This window comes from Sinohyriopsis cumingii, chromosome 5, assembly GCF_028554795.1.
Source record: "Sinohyriopsis cumingii isolate HCF-2022 chromosome 5, ASM2855479v2, whole genome shotgun sequence".
NCBI lineage: Eukaryota > Metazoa > Mollusca > Bivalvia > Unionida > Unionidae > Sinohyriopsis > Sinohyriopsis cumingii.
In genome coordinates, this window is record NC_142965.1 from 6,250,047 (window position 1) to 6,273,358 (window position 23,312).

General features: G+C 33.4%; 1 protein-coding gene across 1 annotated transcript in view; it reads right to left on the reverse strand.

Moving 5' to 3' along the window:
* The window catches only part of LOC149798568 (opsin-5-like), a 30,998-nt gene extending 17,573 nt beyond the window's left edge, over positions 1 to 13,425 (reverse strand). The window contains exon 1 of the mRNA XM_089957228.1: positions 13,287 to 13,425. Within this exon, the coding sequence (XP_089813354.1) occupies positions 13,287 to 13,425 (139 nt within the window). The remainder of the gene's footprint in view (positions 1 to 13,286) is intronic.
* Positions 13,426 to 23,312: the final 9,887 nt, after the last annotated feature.

Consider the following 23,312-nt stretch of genomic DNA (forward strand, 5'->3'; position numbering starts at 1 on the left):
AAATTGGGAATAAATGTTAACATGCTATTTGCAATAAATTTCGAAGTATAAAACTGAGTCAATCTCTTCTTAGAATGAGCCAAATAGAGTCAGTCTCCTCTTCGAATGAGCCAAACAGAGTCAATCTCTTCTTTGAATGAGCCAAACGGTTTCCGTTCGACTGAATGCCAGTGACGACATACTTATATTAATTATGAATGATATAATTAATATCCATGTATGTATGTATGTATGTATCTATGTACGCACGTATGTATGTGCATGTATGTATGTATGTATGTATGCATGTATGTGTCTGCACTTTATTCTTCAATAATTGCTTAATAAACCTACATTTGTTTCATTTCCTCGACATGGGGAGGATGAAGTGTTTGTCAACGGCCCTGTATATCGAGGAAAGACAAATGTTTAAAATCACTGAAAAAAAAGAAAATAGACGTTAATCAATACCATTTTGTTACAACTGTACAATACCATTTTGTTACAACTGTACAATCCATTTTGTTACAACTGTACAATACCATCTTGTTACAACTGTACAATACCATTTTGTTACAACTGTACAATCCATTTTGTTACAACTGTTCAATACCATTTTGTTACAACTGTACAATCCATTTTGTTACAACTGTATAATACCATTTTGTTACAACTGTACAATGCCATTTTGTTACAACTGTACAATACCATCTTGTTACAACTGTACAATACCATTTTGTTACAACTGTACAATCCATTTTGTTACAACTGTACAATATCATTTTGTTACAACTGTAGAATCCATTTTGTTACAACTGTACAATCCATTTTGTTACAACTGTATAATACCATTTTGTTACAACTGTACAATACCATTTTGTTACAACTGTACAATACCATTTTGATAATATTTATATGATAAAGCTAGTGTTCTACTACTTTTGAAGTTGTTTGTACGTATTTGTATCGTGCAAGCATCATGCCTATTTGTCAGATCTATTTGTATTTTAGGGGACAAAAACAGAAAAATAACAGTAAATATGTATTATTAGGATGTTGAAATTTTTTGCAATAATTTCTAATGAGAAATTCGAGGAGATGATAATCCTCCCCCCCCCCCCCATCCCCCACCCGCGCGAATTTTGATCTGCGAGGTAGTTCTTAAATCAAATGTCAAAAATGGTCAAATTGGGACATAATCTCATCTTAAGAAAATATACCAAACACAAACACTAACATATACACATATAAGCTGAAAAACAGATTTGCCTCCACTGTAACAACATCATTATGAATTTAGAATGGATAAGCAATAATATTAATTGCAGTCATACTTACAACGAAATGGGATTTACCATTATTGGTCATGTTAATGGTAGAGTATACATGTTTGACTTCGAGAAATTAAAGTTGTTTGGGCCCCGTCAAACCCCTTTCTATGAGGAAAAGATTAAACTTCTTTAATGTGGCTATTCGCAATAAAGTTGTTTTCTTCCCATATCTTTCAAAAAAATGTCCTCTTGGGGAAACTTTTGGAACACCTTTCATTCTGTTCATATGCTTAAATCAGAGAGAGTAAATCCTGTATGTATCTCTCTTTCTCTAGTTGACGTATTTCACTTATTGCACTTATTACACTTATTACACTCATTACACTCATTACACTCATTACACTTACTACACTTATTACACTTATTGCACTTATTACACTTATTACTCATACAGCAATAGCATCACGAGTATTTAATTGCAGATTTCCGTTTTCAGGTTTCATTATAAAATTACATAACCTTTCCATATATTGCACTCATATTTATGTCTCGACCCATGAAACGAAACAACTGGTTCTATGCTGCCCATTCATCGTTCTGGTTGTCACGCGTAAACAAGCTATCAAAAACTACTACGACGTCAGATAAAACCAGACTGGATGTTTCTCCACCTTTGAGTGGGTTCAAACACCCAATTTGGTTCCGGTAAATGACTTTATTTTTGAATTCTTTGCACACACTTTATACATATTTGGAAAAACCTTGTCAGCAACATTAATAAAAAAAGTACTTCAGGCTGACAGATGGATATGAAAGGCATGTTTATATCATATTGAACAAGGCCGATTAGACTTTCATGGCCTTTTTTTAATTTTTCATATTTTACAGATTTGTTAACATTTTAGTACCTAGAATTGTCTAGCTGAAACCTTGTAAGAAAGATTAAGCTGAAATCACTTGAGATATACAAAATTTAATTTATTAGGCATATTTGTGATATAAAGATAATCTGAACAGAATTTCAAGACTTTATAGCAATTTGTTAAATTTCTTTAAACGTTACTTGATTGGACGAAAACCTTGTTTGCTTTTGCATTGCAAGCAAGGTTTCAAGAAACTATTTATCCAAACCAGGCCAGATCAGATATTTAAACATACTGAGTAGGTCCTAAGAACTGTTTAGGTTCTGGTTACTATTTCTCAATGTTTTATTTTTCACACCTATTCAAACATAAGAATGAGACTTAGGTTTAAAGAAAAAACATTGCTTGCTTGGTTAACTGACAATCACTTAAAGCAGGCAAATAAAATGAAGTCTGCCTAGATTCATTGCAATGTGCTCCAATTCTCGTGGAATATAACTGTACCATCACCATTTTCTATGACTGTTTCCTAAACTGAAGCTTGCAGTGACTTCTCATGCCACTGTGACTGTGTAAAGTTTGAACAGAGTGCCGTTACAGAAACAAAATGTGCAAAGCATCCATTGTTTCTTCCCTTTGATCTCTCTGTGACCACGTGATAGTGCACATTATATATGCCCCTATGAAAAATCACACGTTTATGTTCATTGTCTTCAGTTTGTGGTACGGGTGGTGATAAATGCACAAAATAAAAGAAACTTGCTAGTAAGTAAACATTGTATGTGCTACAATAACGAATAACTGAAATGTAGCACTTTCAACGTGTGGACAGATTATTGTCAATAGATAAATTAGTCAGAACCGAATTTCGCATGAAACGCTCTAAAGCTGCGTTCTTATTTTTAACACATCCTTCAGCTTAACTACTAAAACACTGAGCGATGTAGCATTTTGATCAAACGTTTCACTTGTCGTTTTCTCCAATAATTATTTTAATATATCAGTACATAGAAGATCCGAAATCATCCACACATCCGCCATTATATTTACATTAGATATAGTGTACGTATCCATTCGTTTGTAGGAAAGGTCAAGGTTGACAAATGTTCATATCTGTTGTAATTATATGTAGCAGAACGACAGGGGACCAGTCGAACTAATGATATAAGAATAGAATTGGGCTTGCACTTTAATCATTTTTGATCATAAACTTCATTACTTTTATTTGTTTAAACGTAGAAGCTATTCGAATAACATATACTTTAATCGGTGCCTTTTTATCTATTAATATGAGTATAAACAGTGTTATAAATAGTCACAGTGCATGATTTTCGATCGACAAGTGAGATCCTAGTTTTCATTCCCTTCGATCCAGTTGTTTTCGATACTTACCATATCGAGCTTGTATTCCTTAAAGGTGTCACAATGAGTCCAAATTGGTGCTAAACATGAAAATTTGAATATGTGAATTAAACATCGATGATAAATTCATTACACTAATCGAAATGAAACTTCAGATGTCACAGTCACTGCTTGTAGCTGAAGAGAAGTGCCCTCCATTATGTTTTGATTTATAATTGTTACATGTATCACAGTATACTCTATATGGAAGGTTTGCTAATGTACGGACAAAGGGTATATATTTAGTTAATTCGGTGAATTTAAACAAATACACTCAAAATATAAACATAGAGGAAAACGCCCACAACCAATTAAAAGTGTGTTACCTAATACTTGGGGCCCCGAGTGGCCGAGTGGTCTAAAGCGCTCATCGTTCCGGATCACTGCCATCTCACCTCTGTCTGCGTGGGTTCGAGTCCAAGGCTCGGCTAGCGTGGGTATGTGGGAAAGCCTGCCAGTTGCTTCTCGTGGGTCGGTGGTTCTTCCCGGGGTTTTCCAGGGTTCTTCCTCCACCAGTTATACTGGCCGCCATGTATAGCCTATCTTGTGCTGAAAAATGGCGTTAAACCCGAGAACAACAAAAACCTAATACTTAGTGGATGACAGACACGTTAAGACAGTTACACTCTTCCACATGAGATGGATTGATTGATTGGTTGTATTTTAACGTTACATGTATAATCTTTTTAAAATTATAAAAAGTCTCATATCGACCAGTGATATAAAAACCAAATAATTGAAATTAAAACGATAAGATGGTAAAGGTGAAAAATAAAGTTTCCCGATCAACGGGAGATGTAAATGGTGTATGTTAATGAAGAGTGATGAAAAGATATTGAAAAAATGGACGATATATATATATATATATATATATATATATATATATATATATATATATATATATATATATATATATATATATATATATTGCATAAAACTGCTCCAGGTGATAGCATAAAAGTTAGAGCTTAGAGCAAATGTTCACTGCTTTCAGGAACTCTATAATACGAGTGATGTTTATTTGTATCAAAAAGTGCCTTCATGTCATGCACATTGTAATACTGATTGGGCGTGGGTTGCGGGTCGAAATGCTTTATCATAAAGTGCTTAACAATGAATGCTTCATTGGAAGAAACGCACTATGGTGGGTCTTCACCTTTTAGTATGTGAGAGATGGTTAAATAAATATGACCAATTCGAATTCTTGCAATGACTACCTCCTCCCTACGCATGATTCTGTAGGAAGGTATCCATTCTCCTAGGGTTGGCTTGATGACGTGAAATTTATTTTTCACTGCATCATTCCATGATGCCTGCCACTTCTGACGTAAAGTCTCTTTGGTACAAGGTTTAAAATCAGTATACGGTATTTTAAAATCAAATGGTTCATGAGATAGGGCCATTTTAGCAGCGCGATCTGCTTTTGCATTACCTTTAATACCAACATGGCTAGGTAACCAGCAGCATACGATATTGTGGGAGGTACTTAGAAGTTTTGACCAGAACATTGGTCAACAAAGGGTTTTCCAGTTTCATATTGTGTAGTGACTGAAGTACTGATAGGGAGTCCACGGGAGCTAGACCCTTAAGCTTAATTCCATCACCGTCCATTTTGTCTTGCCACAAAAGACCTTTGCTGAGATTTTAATCTCGTGCTAAACTTTATATTCATCTCCATTGTTCATATCGAGTAAAATATAACTTGTCCAACATTGGCTTTAAAATTTATAACATATGGAATGTTGAGAGTTTACATTCTTATCCTACTCCATAACATAGACTACCATGACGCAAACCACAACTGGTTCTTGCATTTGCACAAACCCTCGGAGTGAAAAATACCTGTGTCATGTATTAGGTATTTCCAAAAAGTCATTAAATTTGTATAATTCTGCCAGGAACCTATGGGTGGGGTGACATTGATTACTTTAAAAATACGGTCAAAATAACTTATTTGATTTAAAAAAAAACAAGATTTCGCAGTATAATTCCGATAGGTCCATCAAGTTGGTATTTTAAGAAGAACAAATATTAGCAACAAAATCGTATACAAAAGGCGAAAACCAAGTGTTCTCTGAGACAATATTTTCGTTTGAAGAAGACAAGTAACAGAAAGAAATATGAGCAAAAATGTTTAATTACATCCCATCATTACATATTTGATCATGTGTCTTCAGAAATAGTTGCAAGTGAATGCATGTATTTCACATAGAGATCAGATAAAAATTATCGTTAACACCGTTATCACCACATACCCAAATAAGTCTACAAATGTTCCACCATACAAAATTCAATGATCTATGTTCACATCAAAAAAGAAATTCTATCAGCTTACCTTTCTTCCTTGATGCCGAGAACCAGAAATCTGCTAAGTCTCGTAGTTATAACATTTTTTTCAGGCAGACATTGCCGGTTGGAATAAAACTTTCATTTTGTCGTGCTACAGATGTGACATTATGCAATCCGTATTCAGTCCTTAAATCGTCTGACTCCTACTCTACTTATCGATCATTCAATGCTGATACGCCCCTGTTTGACTTGACATTCTGATGAATCGTGGCATTTAATACATGGGACATGGCAGAATTGTGTTCTTCTTACAAAAAATTCTAAATTCGATAGTTGCTATTTTGGCGTCAAGGGTGTACCACTATTGTCAGTCGACGGCAAATTTGCAGTACCAGTGAATATTCTCTTATCAGGCTATGACATAAAGCAAACAAACAAAGTGAAATTAATATACACAAATGTATTGACTTCAAGGAGCCAAGACCTATGCAATCTGATCTTTTTTATAAATATAAATATATATATATATATATATATATTCCAGAATAAGATAAACTTAGTGCGCGGTAGGGCGCGGTAGGTCGATCTATTCAATCCCTTTATATTCAGCCTCAGATTGTTACACTGTCCAGTCTTATAGAGATAAGAGAATATGAACGTGAAACATTTGAAAGCACAATTTTAAACAATCCGTGAAAATTTCCAAACTGTACTGACTTTAATTTGATATTATCTCGCAATGTTTCATCTTATCTATTACTATTATTCTGTGTCTGACACTGATCCGTGTACTTTTAAGGACTTTTGAGTATGAAACCTGCCTATTGTTTGCGTTGTGTATTGTTTTCGAGTATGAATCCCGCTCAAGAATTGTGCTATATATATATATATATATATATATATATATATATATATATATATATATATATATATATATACATGCTCAATATGTGTCCTGTACACCTGCTCAAGATTTGTGTGTATTGGTTTTCTGTCTACCTGCTCAAGATGTGTGTTGTATTGTTCCCGTGTACGAAATCTGCCCAAGGTTTGTGCTGGGTATACTTTTGCTTTGTGTTGTTGTTTTTTTTTTTTGTATACGTTTATTCGAGAAATTAATTAGGAATTGATTATGAAAAGCAAACTGCGCATGGTCATTGTATGGTACTGTTCTTGCAACGTTTTCTTCTGTTCTGGCCGCTTTACTCTCATTTTGGTTAATCGCCAAATAGGATTTGCATTCCATGTTTTGCAAGTATTCTAATCAAAAGACACGAGTGTGGTGAAGAAACTAAGACATGCGCTTTTTTGCTATTGTCGACCCAAGCATATTCGAGTAATTGTTGACCCAAACATATCTGAGTAATTGTTGACCTAAACATATTTGAGTAATTGTCGACCCAAACATATTTTAGTAATTGTTGACCCAAACATATTCGAGTAATTGTTGACCCAAACATATTCGAGTAATTGTCGACCCAAACATATTTGAGTAATTGTCGACCCAAACATATTTGAGTAATTGTCGACCCAAACATATTTGAGTAATTGTTGACCCAAACATAATCGAGTAATTGTCAACCCAAATATATTTGAGTAATTGTTGACCCAAACATAATCGAGTAATTGTCGACCCAAATATATTCGAGTAATTGTCGACCCAAACATAATCGAGTAATTGTCGACCCAAACATATTCGAGTAATTGTCGACCCAAACATATTCGAGTAATAGGATATAACTATGCCCTAAATGATGGAACAATATAATATAATAAAATTGATGAACAAAGTTTGCAAAAGATTCAAAACTATGGATGGAGAATTGTATTAATTAAATATTTAATATTTGTATCATTTACCCAGGTATATAATTTAACGGAATAGATTATTATGTATATCTGTAATTTGTTTTAACTCCTGGTAAATGATTGTATCTAATTTTTATAATTTTTTAATCACGGCTGTAAATAGCGCAGAATATATTTAGTTAGTTTTGCCCACGTGACCTGAGTGTAAGACCATTATATTGCATAGGATCTATAAATAGATGCTTACGTTTCTTTATAAAATTAATAATAATAATCATAATAATAAGACTTAATGGTGCTTTTGGATTATTACTCGTTAACTGATGGGGTTTCAATGTTCCTAGAAGAATTCAGGAACTTTTTCTTTGGCTGGGCTAGGTCACAGGTAATTTCAACGCATAATGAGTAGTGTGATCTGTCATGTGGATTCGTAATATTAGGTCTATATAAGAGGGGAACTGAGCAATCAGACTGATTCCGATTTTGTAGTCATTTTCATTTCTTGTGTTCCTTTTGTAAGTCTGCAGACGTATTTTATGCTGCACTTATATACTATTCGAGAGGAAAAACATTTGTTTCGACTGTACAATGGAAATAGAAAGTGCTCATATCTTGTACTATAATAATAATCTGAAACTGTTGTGAATAATTCGAAAGAGTTCTGGACGACGCCATCTTGAAAACGTCACAATTCTTGGCGGACTAGTACATTTGAAATTTTCAATCATTTAGGACTTTCATAGAACTTGGTAAGGATTATTCTGGATTCGCATCATAATACTACAAGTCCCACTCCCATTTACATTTATGACTTCTAAAATTTAGTTCTTTGGTACGTTTTACAAAAGTGGACGGTTTTGCTTCTCTTTGTTATTTAGTTTGTGACCATAGAATCGTAACAGAAATTGGGGCTTGTCCGGGTTATGAATTTCTGAGAAATTAAAATTGTTTTGAAACATCATTTTCTTTTAGAATTTTCTTAGTTCCTATTCTTTTAATTTTATGTAGTGAAACTGACAAGCTTTCACGCTGTCGTCAAAAGTGGAAAACGTTATTTTAAATCCTGGCCAGGAACGGTTAGAGTCCTTGAAAGAATATGAACTGCTCCAACGTGCCAGACGGAGGCAAAGTCATCTACTTTAAGCCAAGAAATAAAAAAATAATTGTTGTTTCAAAATTTATTAAGGAATATTTTGGATAAAAGTGTTTGGGGTTTGATTATTAAGTCTGAATCTGGCTCTAATTTGCAAGTTATGGAATTGAAATTGAAACATAAAAATACAATAAAGTTAAGAACGATTGAGCTTGAACAAAAAGTAAGAGAGAGAGACAAATTCAAAAAGAAGAAAGAGAAATGTGAATGCAAGAAAAACAACGAGATACAACTTGTAAAAAAGAAAGAGAGATACGAATGAAATTGTAAATGCAAAGAGAAAAGAAAGAAAGGAATTTCAAAATAGATTAAAAGAATTAGAACTGACGAGTATAAGGTACACGATTAAGGAAAGTTCAGCTTTTGATGTTACAATAATTATTAGATTATTACCCTTTTTAGTAGAGACAAAATGTAGAACAATATTTTAATCATTTTGAAAAAATAGCCGTGAATTACAAATGGTCAAGAGAGCACTGGATTTTGTTACTACAAAGTGTACTTAGTGGCAAAGGTCGTGAAGTTTATACTTCACTGTCAGTAGAAGCAAGTACTGATTTTAGTTTGGTCGAGTAATGTATTTTGAATTAGTACCGGAGGCAGATCAACAGAGGTCTCGGAACTGAAAAATGACAATAGCCAAAAACATTTGCCAAGAACAAAAGAACACCAATTTGATAGATGATGCGCTTCTGAAAAGATTGAGAAAGATTATGACAAACGTAGGCAACTCATATTAGTCGAAGAGTTCAAGAACTGCGTCCATAGTGACATTAAAATTTACCGTGATAAACGCAATATAGGTACTTATAGATACAGGTGACGAATATTCCGTGGCTCACAACGTTGTATTTGTCAATAAATTGTTCTCCCAGCAGAAGGAAACAAAATTAGTCTCAAGAGAATACTTATAAATTTCAATATGGTTCAGCTAATAAGAATACAACGTCTGATACGACTGATCAGAAATCCTTATCACTTCATACGCGTACATATTGCAAAAAATTATGAGACGTTATTTCTGGTTGCTTTAAGGTTAAAAAGTAAGCAACATAATAAACACAGGGCAGTTTCAAATGCTCTAGTTTTTCATAGGTCAATGTCATGATCATGCACTGGAAACAATATATTCGTGGGGTCAAACAAACTTAAGTCTGATTCTGTTATGGAAAATTATGAACCATTGATGTCGAAGGGTTTTATAAAAGTACTGGTGATTCAACCAATCCTATCTCTAGTAAATTATCATTGGACAAGGGAGCTTCTCGGAGTCTTTTTTCTGATTCTGAGCAATCAAAATGATATTTATCATTATGATCCTCTTGTAACTATATATTCTCTTATTTCTAATCAGGGTGACATATTTTGACGAACAAAAAAAAAACAATCTGAGATCTAATGTTTATTTCAAAATGCTATTAGAGAACCTGACACCGCAAATGTACCAACTTGCTTTTTTGTCAAAAATGGGGTCTTATGAGAAAAAGAAGACCACCTGAGGTACCCGCCCAAACTTACCACAAGGTCATACATAATTTGTATTGACCGGAAATTATAAATAGCATTTCTAAGTATCTTAGGTCTTGCTTTAGTTGTCAAATTGCCAGTTTTAGTTCTTTTGAACTATCTCTTGGACACTCTATCCGTGGACCATTAGAGTCGTTAAAAGAAAAACTTCATTTAACAGAGAATCCCGACATTAATCTTTAAGATTATCGTTTGATTGTGAAATTGTAAGATTTATTCTCTGTATAGGCACTCACAAAATACAGTTAAGACAGATCAAAAATGTAATGGTAAGAACATTTCAATAAGATGATAATGTTTTGTCTCTCTTGTCAATACTACAAAATCTTCCTAGTTTTGGATATTTTGGTCCTTACAAAGTTAAATAAAAAGTTATTTAAAATTATCAAAACACTCCTGGGAGACAGAAACAGAAAACAAAAATCCTTTACCAGTTATGTAAATAGGTTTATGGTGTATGTCAGTCAGGATAGTTGTGTCTATCATTCATTAAATTTAGTCGTTCCTGTCCCACACAGTAACGATTTAAATGAAAACACACAACCAGTTTTCAACATTCTGAAATATTTAAGAATCTCGTTAATAAACATTCACAAATATATCCACAGGAAATAAAGTTAAAGCATTGGATATATGAATATGTGTACTTATTCCCAGATGTTCCAACTCGAACAAAAAGAAATCTACCATGATGTTGAAATTGTAGATTCCAAGCCTGTAAAACAACACCTTGACAGGATGAATCCTTTAAAGTAGGAATGTCTGAAAAAGGAAATTGAACTATTTGTTGGAGTATGACATTATTGAACCAAACAAACGAAACTGAAGTTCGTCATGTTTTCTTGTGCAGAAACCAAATAATTATTTCAGTATGTGCACTGATTACATAAATATGAACAGTGTCAACGAAACAGACTTGTTTCCATTTCCAAGAATTGATGACTTTGCTGAAAGAATTGGAAAAGCAAAATATGGCATCAAGTTTTACCTGTTAAAAAAAGTCTGGCAGTGTCCAGTTAAGGATAGATTAAACGAAAGTTTGATTTTTGCAATTCCAGATGAACTCTACCAATAAAATTGGTACCATTTTATATGAAAGATTCTACCCTCTGGATTTTAATGGCTAATAAACATCGTAGCATCTGTTTATTTGCGGATTAATTTCTCATAAGCTGATGGGGTTTTGACGTTTATACAAGAATTTAGTAACTTCCCATTCATTAGGTCACATAAATATGCAAGTTCGACGGAAATGAGAAGTGTGATCTGTGCTATGGAACACTTACTATCGCATGTGCCTCTGTGGTTTGTTGTGTTAAACTGTTTGAACTGTGCCTACTCGATAATACATACCTAAATTAAAAACCTTTCTTATGGAAGATTTCACAGGTTGTAATTGTCCACAGTGTCGAGAAAATAAATATATTCCACTTTGATCATATTAGTTTAACATAAACCTAGCCATTTCTATGCGCATTATCTATCCTAATGCAATCGAATGATCGTGACCAATGGTGTCTACAGGGTTTTCACGAGATACTTTCCTCCCCATATATATCATTAAGTTTTCTCACACGGCTATCACATAAAGCATAAAGGAAAACAACTCTTGTACATATAACCTCATAATTGGTGCAAACATGGATACGTGACATATTGCTTAAATAATTGGTATGTTAACATACGTCCATCATCAAAATAAGAAACTGTACTAAATACTAACATGAAATAGAAGTTAAGGTCAGTTGCTGCACTTTTTGCGCTAAAGTCTTTGATTTTAGTAGGTACCAAGGGTGTTATCTGTAATGATATTATGAATAATACTAAAACAAGATTATAAGATTAAGCTACCAATATAAATGCCTTTATAAATGAACACTGATATATACATGACTGAAAAGAGTTAAAATAAGCTTACTTAGATGGGTTTATCTGGGATTTTTATGGAGTGAAACATAAATAGAAAAATGTTCATATGATTTAAATGAAGATAACGATATTTACAGTCTTTAAGGAGATTAGGAATGGTAAGATCACTTGTTATTAAATGGCACATATCTTGAAATCCTAAAAAAAACAATATCAATATACCCGCACTGCATACTCCATTTTAAATATATCTTATTGTTTCACGAGTAAATCAAAACTGAAGTACAAAAAGTATTTTGTCACACAATTGCACATGACAAAATTAAAGGTCGTGAAACCTATACATTTTCTTCCAACTGTCTAATTCGCTTCCCATATATGAATGACATGGCATGAATAAAAAGCAAACTGTGTTATTTCTGTGAAGTTTTACCATTTATCAGTTGCTTTCCTACACAACAAGTACATAAATAAAATCTTACTCCATTTCGGAACCATTTCATACGTGTAAGTTAATATGCAACCATTATCGGTTGAAAGCATGTATTTTCACAGATTTTCTTCAAAACGCTCTAAGAATACTGTTAACATATTATATCGAGATTTTTGTATTGGCATTAAATAATGATTTGAACATCAGATTAATCTGCCTAATCCGTCTAACCGATTCCTAAATAGTAAGACAATAATTTTTAGGATATAGAAGAAAGTACTTGATTATAAATAACTGAGCATATACATGGGAAAAATTCTTTAATGTAATGCATTGTTGTTGGGTTTTTTATTTGTTTTTTTCCATCCATAAAATGTGCAAGAATTGTTTTATAAACATAATATGAAACCATTATTTAGTACATGATTGTAGGCACCTGTGTGCTGTCACTAAATTATACGAACTAGCAAATTCGTTAATTAAACCAATGCAGAAGAATTATTCTGTATTCTGTATTAACAAGGTAAACTAAAATATGCCTCGTGATTTCGTCCTTCTATTTTTCAGATGACCATGACATCAGTAACTTATTAGGTTTCTGTGAGTACGTGAGTGGCTAATCAGGCCATTATGTGTCCTCAACTGTATGAGGGACACTGCATACGAGATGCCGCTTGGGGTCAATAGAGCACCTGCTAACAGTTCTAACATATAAGCTGCGCGCATGTGCACCGCCTGTGCAATTCTTCTCAGGTCAAAGTATGTAGCTCCAATATTCTGTGAGACTGTGCTAGATTGAGCGAGTCTATTTGAGATCTTCCCGAGACTCATGGTCAATGATAAAATATTTCAATAATGAATTGACGGAATCTATGAAGATTTTCTTCTGATCAACCTGATATAGTATTCCCTCCTTCAGCTCACCATACAGAAATATTTCTGTATGGTGAGCTGAAGGAGAGAAAAGAGAGACAACAAACAGGATACATGTTGCAATTGTCAAAAGAAATGACACTGGTGTTGAAAGTGCCTTAGGAAAAGAGAGGACAAGCAAAAGATGCAAGAGGAAGAAAAGGATATGCCTTTAGAAGATGAAGAATCCATTCCCGACCAGATTTCCAATAAATGCAAATCAAGAGAAGAAACAGAATAAGAACCCGTACCAGCTAAACAATTCAGAAGAGAGACAAACGGTGAATGACGATGACAATGGACTTTAATGATATGTTGTGACATGTTGTCACTTGTTGTGACATGTTCGTTGTGATTTCAAACAAAGGAACATATCAGAAAGAGAAAAGTGCCTCTGTCTTGATGCTTTAAACTTTGGATAAACACTCACGCACTCACACATGCACACCATTCAATCAAAGGGAGAGAAACAAATTGGGATATTGAATATGGATTATTGGATCGTATGTTTGTAAGATTTAGTTTCCTTTTTTTTAAACTCTATGCTATAAAGATTCTGAATTTGGACACCTATTACACGTGTATGAAAAGTGCTATAAATTGTATTGGTTTTATCCAAACAACAACTGTCACATCCCTATCTGTACTTCTGTTTGATAATGACTAGATATACTTAACATCTTCCAAAGCTGAAATGTCTACAAGCCATAGAAAGTTATGTGACATTAATTTTGAAACTTGCACAGACTCTCCACTTTATATCGGATTTTTGCCATTTTCCAATGCACACCTACTTGCAACTTTACAAGAATTCTTTACTTCATATAAACTCCAAATTCACTAGTTTAAAAAAGATTGGTGTATCCCTTGTCTCTATCTATGTGTGTATGTCAAAATATCTAAGTGAGAAACATTTTGTCTTTTTCAAAGTGCGAACCAAAACAAACTGTTATAGTTCAGTATTTCGTGTGCTAGAAAGATAGTACAGCACACCATCGAATGATAGGATTTAGGATTTTCGATAGTGTGTATAGATTGTTTGATGGCATAGTTGATAGAATGTTTGTTAGACTGCATGTAGTTTGTTTGAACCTTCCCGCTTTAGAATGACATATAATGTGTGGAGGCTAAAAATATTTTTTGATTGGGGTGTGGGGACTTGAATGGGTATAGATAGTGTAAGGGATATAATGTTTCTTGGATTTCATTTTCTCGGTATCAACCTCCCCGTTTAGTCTGATATTGGTGTATCGAGACTCCACAAAAAGTTGGTGTTGGATTTTATATGTGGTGAGCTATATTGTTATCAAAACACAGGTTGCTGGATTGTGTGTATGATGTGTTGGACTGACATCAAAAAGTTGGCACTGGATAGTATATGTGTTCAAAATGTATAAACAGTGTTACCTTTATCCTTCTCGTTTGTCCCCATAAACACTTCTGTCCCTAGCACACAATCTGTCCCATAAACCCTTTTGCTCCATAAACCCCTTCTTCCCCATAAAACTATCTGTCCATAAACCCATTCGCATGTTAACACTATGGACCACTTTAACATAGAATTTGTCTTATTGCCCCAAGTGGCTCATCTTCCCCCAGTCGGATCATTGGACTTCTAGTGCATGTTAAGCACTGACAACATTGACGAGCTTACGAGAATAAATCTTGTTTGTCTTGATATAAAGAAGTTTACCCGAAGCCAGGAGCCAGAAAATGGATGGGAAATCGAAACAAAATATGTATCAAGAAAAACATGTATTGATTTCACCTAACGGATGAACTTTGAGTGAGCGAATTTATCATAGGGCTACATCGTGATCGCTAATACGAACACTGTGTAAATGTTTCCTTAAAGAACACAACTACAGCAAAAACGTTGTTAATGGGTAAAGCAGTTGCAAAAAATAGAGACAAACCTGTTGCTTTCTGCTAACATCTAACGAAACTTACATTTATGAGTGGAAAATACCATTCTGCTGTTTCTACAGTACCTTGCTTGATAATATAAGTGAAAGAATATATGAAGTTAGAGTGTTATCATGCAGGATAGAACATTTTTAATTCGTCACCTACTGACGATTAAACTCAGGAAATGGGTCCAAAGATTACGGTATCCATCTCCTTGCACACACCTGCTACATGCCTCCTGGTTCACAAATAGATGACCACACATCGCAAAGCTCTAATTTGCACGTTTTACCTGCTTGATATGTACATGGTTCCTCGATAAGACATTTCAAGTCGAATATTACTACTTCACGACACACAATCCAAAATACCGGCACTAACATCCATTGCAAAGAATTATGCCTTTCTTAAATTTCTAAATACTTAAAAATGTTCAGATAAGTATTTCTTTTATGAAATTATGGAGGATCCATTTTGCGAAATTCATTCATGTTGTCGTAGAGTCTCATGAATACTCTACATTATCACTTTGCATATAATAATCACAGTTTTTAAATTTTCTGATATTATAAAATGTTATCACTTCATGAGATTCTGATTAGTATAAATAAACTCCATGAAATTCTACCGGAATATTCTCATTGGCTGTGTTAGGTATATTTAATTTGTATTATTTATAGGATTTTCTTAAGGACTGTATGTTATGTATATCTATATCATGTACTTCACCTTGTCCAAAATCAAGTTCACTGTGTCCCTGACCAGAAGACACAGATATATATTTATCGATGGTTAACAATTAAATGCTCATATCATTACTAATGGAGAAACATGTTTATAGTCTTGATTCTGACATTAGACACTTAGTGAATGGAAGTTATCATTAAATGAGTATTTTCAGAAAATGGTAAGTGCGACTTAAGTCAAGTAAAGTATATAATTTTTTATCTAATAATTACTCATTCCTGCCTTAATATCTGAAGCAGAGTAACTTTTAATGTTGTGTTCAGTTTTCCATTTGGGTGGATTTAGTTCTTCAAATTATTATTTACTGGAATTACCAATCGCTCAATAATATTCTTGAACACGAACATTAATTTTGAATTATAGTGAATTCAGACAAGAACATTTTGGATTTTAATATCATGATACATCAATAACCTCTTGTTTCATCATTACATTCCATTCCGTGACACATTAACATATTCGAGATTACAAACACAACAACAAATTCACGATTGAAACTTAATTGGAATACCACTGGAACTCAACTGGAACTTCATACATTTGGACTTGTAATTGAACTGTTTGGACTATTTGGGATTTAGTTTTAAAAAACTGTAAGTTCTTTTTAAATTTTCACTTTGTATTTGTTTAATTTTTAAAACAATTGCCGGTTTTCGCTTTTTGTGTTACTTAGTCAAAGGCTAATGAGTCTTAACAGCCGATTGGCTACGACCGTGGGAATTTTCCTTAACCCGTCTTCTGGATTTTTTTTTTTTTTTTCTATAAGTTTACATACCTTGTAGAAACAAGAAATATCACTCCGGTTTTGGAAATCTGAATAAATTTTTATGAGAGTTGTCTCTGCTTAAGAATCTCACAAGTAATTTGAATTAACTCCAAACAACATAACACCTTCCAGTGTAAAGAAAAAGCCCAAATGAGATTATTTTTCCGAAACAAAGGTTATAGCATATTCTAAAACGGAGTTTCGAAAATCCCCAAGTTGCTAAATCGAAAGGGGGGGGGGTAAATTGATTGTGTTAATATCACGTACGCTTAACATGACCCTGACGAAAACCAATCGTTTTACTCTAATAATTAAAATAGAAATATTGTTTAATCTTAAACCACTTAGTCCCATCATGACCTCGATAACAACCAATCATTTAAAAATAGAACATATTTACGTGGCTACTGCTAATTTGGAATCAAGGTCAGGATCTAGGTCAACACCTGGTGTTTACTAAAACGAACAGTCAAGGTCAAACTATTTTCTGGAAAAAGGATCATCTCCAGTGAATAAATTTTAATTACAATAGCATCTAATGAAAACAAAACAAATGAAAACTGAAAAACAAACAGTTAAGTTAAAATAAATATATATTAAATCAGATAGAATTAAATCAAATAAACATAACAGTATCAAGTGAAAGAATGTTCACTTATATACAGCTTTAAAAACCAGACATGAGGGGTGTATTTATTATACAGTCAATACAATCGTATCTTCGAGAGATACAGTAGTTGTTATGTATATTGAAAAATGTAATGTACCAAAATTTCATATGCATTAACTGAGCATAATCCATACAAGTTTGTCTCTTGTTGAAAATACTTAATTGGCTACACTTTTTATTATCACTTCCACGTATGTGATTGCGTTTTAGTGGGCTAGCTTTTGAAAATAAAACGGCGTTGTGTAAAACAAAAAAAGAGCCTTTTGCACCGTGTACTGCAGCACAGACGACAAGTAAGTTCCACGCGATGTAGTGGGTATCAAGGATTATATAACTTGATTGTGGTGACTTCTAACTGAAGCAATAAAACTTAATGCGTCCACTAAAAGGCATGACGTGGACCATCCAGGATAACCATTCTGCCCTGTCTGTGACGGAAATAGTGTGATAAGGAATAAGGTCCACCTTGGAAAAGTGGATTTTCTGTACAATACAATGCATGTCCTGTACATAACACCTCCAGTCATAAAGATAGATAGAAAGATTTATCCAATAAAACTTTGTTTTGCATATTTGTCATAAATACTTATATTGAAATTGCATAGGAATATGTATCATAAATGATACAACATATATACAAAATATAGCAACAGACACTTTAAATGACTGACTAAAATCTGGAGCTGAAAGAATGATAGACACTGGGAATTTAGAGATAGCCTTCACCTTAGCTTCACTAAGTTATATTTAGCTGTTTCCTACATCATGTCCTAAAACTGTAACACAAGCATGGCAAAACTCACTTTCACGTAAATAAATTTTCAAATTTGCTTCACCGAGTCTATCAAAGAACTTTACAATGGTTTCCAAATGTTCTTTCCATGTGTCGTTGTAAATGATGACATCATCGATGTAGCGTCACACGCATCTAGACCAGATGTACCAAGATTAATAGTATTTACAAACACCAATTTTAATTTTCAGGATTGGGTGATCAAATATTTATTTCTATTTTGTTATCAGTTTGATATCACCTTTAGTTGTGACATGTGTAAGTGGGGATGTAAATCAAGATAATTTTTATAAACAAAGTCTTCATTCTTGTTTTAATTTCAGTCTGTGAAAGCATAACTTGTCTTCAGACATAATTTGAGATGAATCGTTTAGTTATATTGTTCATTATAATTACAAAGACCGTATTGATTTTTCGGGGGCTGACAATTTTGGGATTACTGAGGACTAATTCAAACATTCAAACATATTCTGGATTGTGATACATCAAGACTGTTGTTACATCAAACATTTAAAGACCATTATTATGAAGGTCATAAAAAGCACCCTGCAAAAGTGCCGCATCGTTATAATATGGGACAAGCCTTACCGGGAAAAACCCATAGAATCAAATATTTTGAAACGTGCTGTACTGAGTCAATATAAAATCGGGTAAAACCCATATAACCAAATATTTTAAAAAGTGCTGTACTGAGTCAATATCCAATCGGGAAAAACCCATACAATCAAATATTTTAAAACGTGCTGTACTGAATCAATATCCAATCGGGTATAGCAAAACTCGTTTCTGATAAACGCAATTGCAAATGGACGTCAAAATATAGCAGATTGTTAATTAGTAACCCTCCAACGAGAAGTATTCACTTTTAACGGTCAGTACAGTGAAAGCAAAATATTGCTAGTTGAAGGGGTAATCTGCTGGAAAATTGTGAATTGTGAATTTACATTATTACTTATCAATTTCCATATTGTTACAGTATAAAAAGATTGTGAAACGTCACATTATTATATTCATACATTTCAAGAACAAAGCCATTGTGTATCTACACAGCAAAAGTATTATACGCACACATACAGAAGACTCTCGTGTGAATGAAGAGCATAAAAGTCGCCAAGCGTCACACACTTTCGATTATAATATGTACTGCGCAATAAGAAAGTAAATTAAGTAAAAATTAACTTAGGCAAACAAATTTGCTAACACGTGAGAAGAAATCACGTGACATGAAAACATTTAAAGCACTGAGCACACATTTATTAAGGGCCAACTTTAATCTGAACATAAGGGAAGCACTAAACAATGGGTAGACGTAAGTCTTAATTTTAATATTAATCGAAGGTCGCATGTTGACCCAATAATGCACTCTCATCGTAGTACATGGTCACTTCTGATTACAATACGACTGTGTCTCCTACGCGAATGCTTGTGACTACGACTAGGTTCAATCTTTTTGGGGTTTTTTTTGTTTTTTGTTTTTTTTTTTGGGGGGGGGGGGCAATTTCAAGAAGGTATATTTTTACCCAAAACTATGAAAAGAACACATGAAACGTCATACAATGTTTCTTCAATGATACTGGCAAGTACAGAAATTTATTTCATCCAGAGCTGTTACCAAAATATGTTGTTAACTACCTCATTGCCCATGCATAAACAAATCCCTAAATGTTCCACCATAAAACGTGAAATACTCGATGTACATATCGAAAATTAAATGCTATCAGCTTACTTTTACTTCTTAATAAAGCCTATGGCAAGAGATCCGCTTTTTAACGTTGTTACAATTTTTTAAACTGACGCTCCGGGTGAAATAAACTTCTTTTTTATCTGTGTATATCCTATGAAACACAAGAGACCATACGCGGTCTCTGGATGAAGGTCTAGAATCAAATGGGTCCTGTACGAAAAGTATCTATCATACGGAAGCTATTATCTGCTGTTCGTTAATCCTTATGAATCAGGGGAAGCCAGATTCAATAAACATAGTGTTTACATCTTACAATCATGACATAGGTCAGGTAGGCAAAGATTCCTACCCTCAATTACGGACAAAAATTAAGCACACAATATAGACGTAGATAAAACCGAATAAAGGATTAATCAATTTTATTTTCATTTCAAATAAACAAACGTAAAGGTGCTCAAAATCAGTTTTAAGATTTTAAAAAATTGAGTGAACATAAAAGATAGTTGATTCAGGTAGATCATTCTATAGACATAATGTGTCAGAAAAATATACAAACTACCAACATAAGAATCAACTTCCTTGTGTAATTGTTGTGAATTTGAAAGTATCTTCAACTAATTAAAGGTCGTAAATAAAATAGCGATCTTTTAAAAAACTTAAAAATTGCTAAATATATTCGATCAGGATATATTAAAGCGGTAGATAAAGATAAATAATCTCAAAAATTTCATTAAAGCATTCTACAAGTATTTACGTGAAAACACGCGTTACGTTATGAAGAAACTAGACCAAGTAGCGCTGATAGTAGATCTATACAGAAGAAGATACAAAAATTTTAATTCAACCAAAGTGTGTTAATTATGTGAAAATAATCTTCCATGAGATGAAGATAAACTAACTTAACTAGAAAGTGTGTGTGTGTGTGTGTGTGTGTGTGTGTGTGTGTGTGTGTGTGTGTGTGTGATTTGGATTTTTAACCCAGCTTTAACAATGTTTCAGTCATATCGCTTCGATGTCTGCAATTTGGCACTTTATTGTGATGTTTAGCACTAGGGGCGTCATGCCGCAGACATATAGCATGATGTCCCACCCAGTCACATTATCCTGACACCAGGCCGACCAGTTCTAATACTAACCTCTTAATACTGAGCGCCAAGCGAGGCATCTGTTAGTACCATTTTGTAAGTCTTTAGCATGACTCGACCGGGGATCGAACCCACGACCTCCTGCATCCGAGGCGAACGCTCTAACCACTAGGCCACCAGAGCGGTCACCAACTAGAAAGTAAGGAGTTCGTACGCAGTTTGACTTATCAGAATTAAAAATACATACCATTGTTCATAATTTATAAGGTCGTGTTTGTTGTGTATTAATAATAGTGTTCGTAAAGGATGATCCTGAAGGTAATGTCATAAATGATGAAACGTAATTAATTTAGTCAATAATTCATCATTCATAGTTTCAGAAAATATATTGCAAGAAGGAGAACTAGATTTTTACCTAATTATAGGCTTATGGGTGATATGTTAAATTAATTTGCAAAATTTGAAAATGAAAATAAGTTCTTAAGCATCGAAAAAGGGAGACAAAGTGTTTAAGAAAGTGCATTGACCCACATACATATAACAGTGACTCTAATGGGTTCAAAGGAAATAAATTGTCACCGATATACAAATTTAATGTAATCATAGAGGTGAAGGGATAAAAGCTGCTATCAATTATAAAATATGCAATGGAGCATTTGAAATTAAAATATCTCGGTGACCTTCACGCCTGTGTTACCAAAATTACTTTAATATTGTGTGCTTTGTTTGAAAATTAAAACGGTCTGCGTGCAGAATTATAAACTGAATACAACTCATTATTATAGTGTACGGGGATTAGCTCGTAATGCTTAATTAAAGTTAACAGGAGAAGAATTAGAGCTATGGACTGATTATAACATACTTGCATTGATGGAAAATTACTGTATTAGATTCATCATAATAGTGGATAAATGGATTTTACTACAACAAGCTAATATTTATGGTGGTAATATTTCATAATTAACGAGAGACAGATTCAGTATGCCTTTTCATTAGCAAACGAAAACATTGCACATTACGTAAAGTCGAGATAAACGGTATATTACGTAAAGTCGAAATAAACGGTATACAAATACAACATGTGTATGGTACTAGAAACATGCTTTATGCTGATAGAAAAGACCAGATAAAGAGAATGGGTTTCAAGACATGTATAATCAAGAATAATTCTGAATCTGATATGTGCAAAGTTTGGTTGTTTAACTAAAGCATAAATTACAAAGAAATCAGTCTGTTGAGATCGTACTAACAAGAGGTACGCATTATTTACTGTGAAAACGGATACATTACACTCATGTAGTCAAAAATGTTATTTAAACGTTACCATTATTTATTTAAGGGGTTTAAGTTCCCTCTACAACTTTACAATCAAAAGGGTACGCGAAGGCCATTCAAGCTTTTCAATCATCTATTCCTTAAAATGCGTATATACGTTAGTTTTCATGAGGACAATTACATTTAATTTCTTACATTTACATTTTTTAAAAACATTTTTTTTAAAAAATTTTAAAAACTAACTTTTTGATGCAGGTCTTTATCAGAGAATTTTGTTTCTCTACTATCAAGCTCACAAATAGTAGTAACATCTATTACTATATGATAACTTTATTTGGCTAGTAACACCTATTACTATATGATAACTTTATTTGGTTAGCAACATCTATACTATATGATAACTTTATTTGGTTAGCGACGCCTATTACTATATGATAACTTTATTTGGCTAGTAACACCTATTACTATATGATAACTTTATTTGGTTAGCAACATCTATACTATATGATAACTTTATTTGGTTAGCAACGCCTATTACTATATGATAACTTTATTTGGTTGGTTGACTTCCTCAGCTACATATACAAGGGTAGTGTGTGTACAAATTGTAAATATTTAAGTTGTTAAATTCTTCGAATTTATATACTGTGTCAAACATAACGTTGGTTCTTCTTTCAACTGTTGCAACAATTTAAACTTTGAGAACAAAACATGTTTGGCATTACTTATATTAATCATTATTTGGTTTATTGCCTAATGGCAAACGATTCTGATTCAATTGATCTCTCTCTTTTCCACACATTATCAGAACTACTTTTTACTGATTTACTTATTCGCGATAAACCAATCCTCATATTTATTCAAGTTGTGTTAGCTAG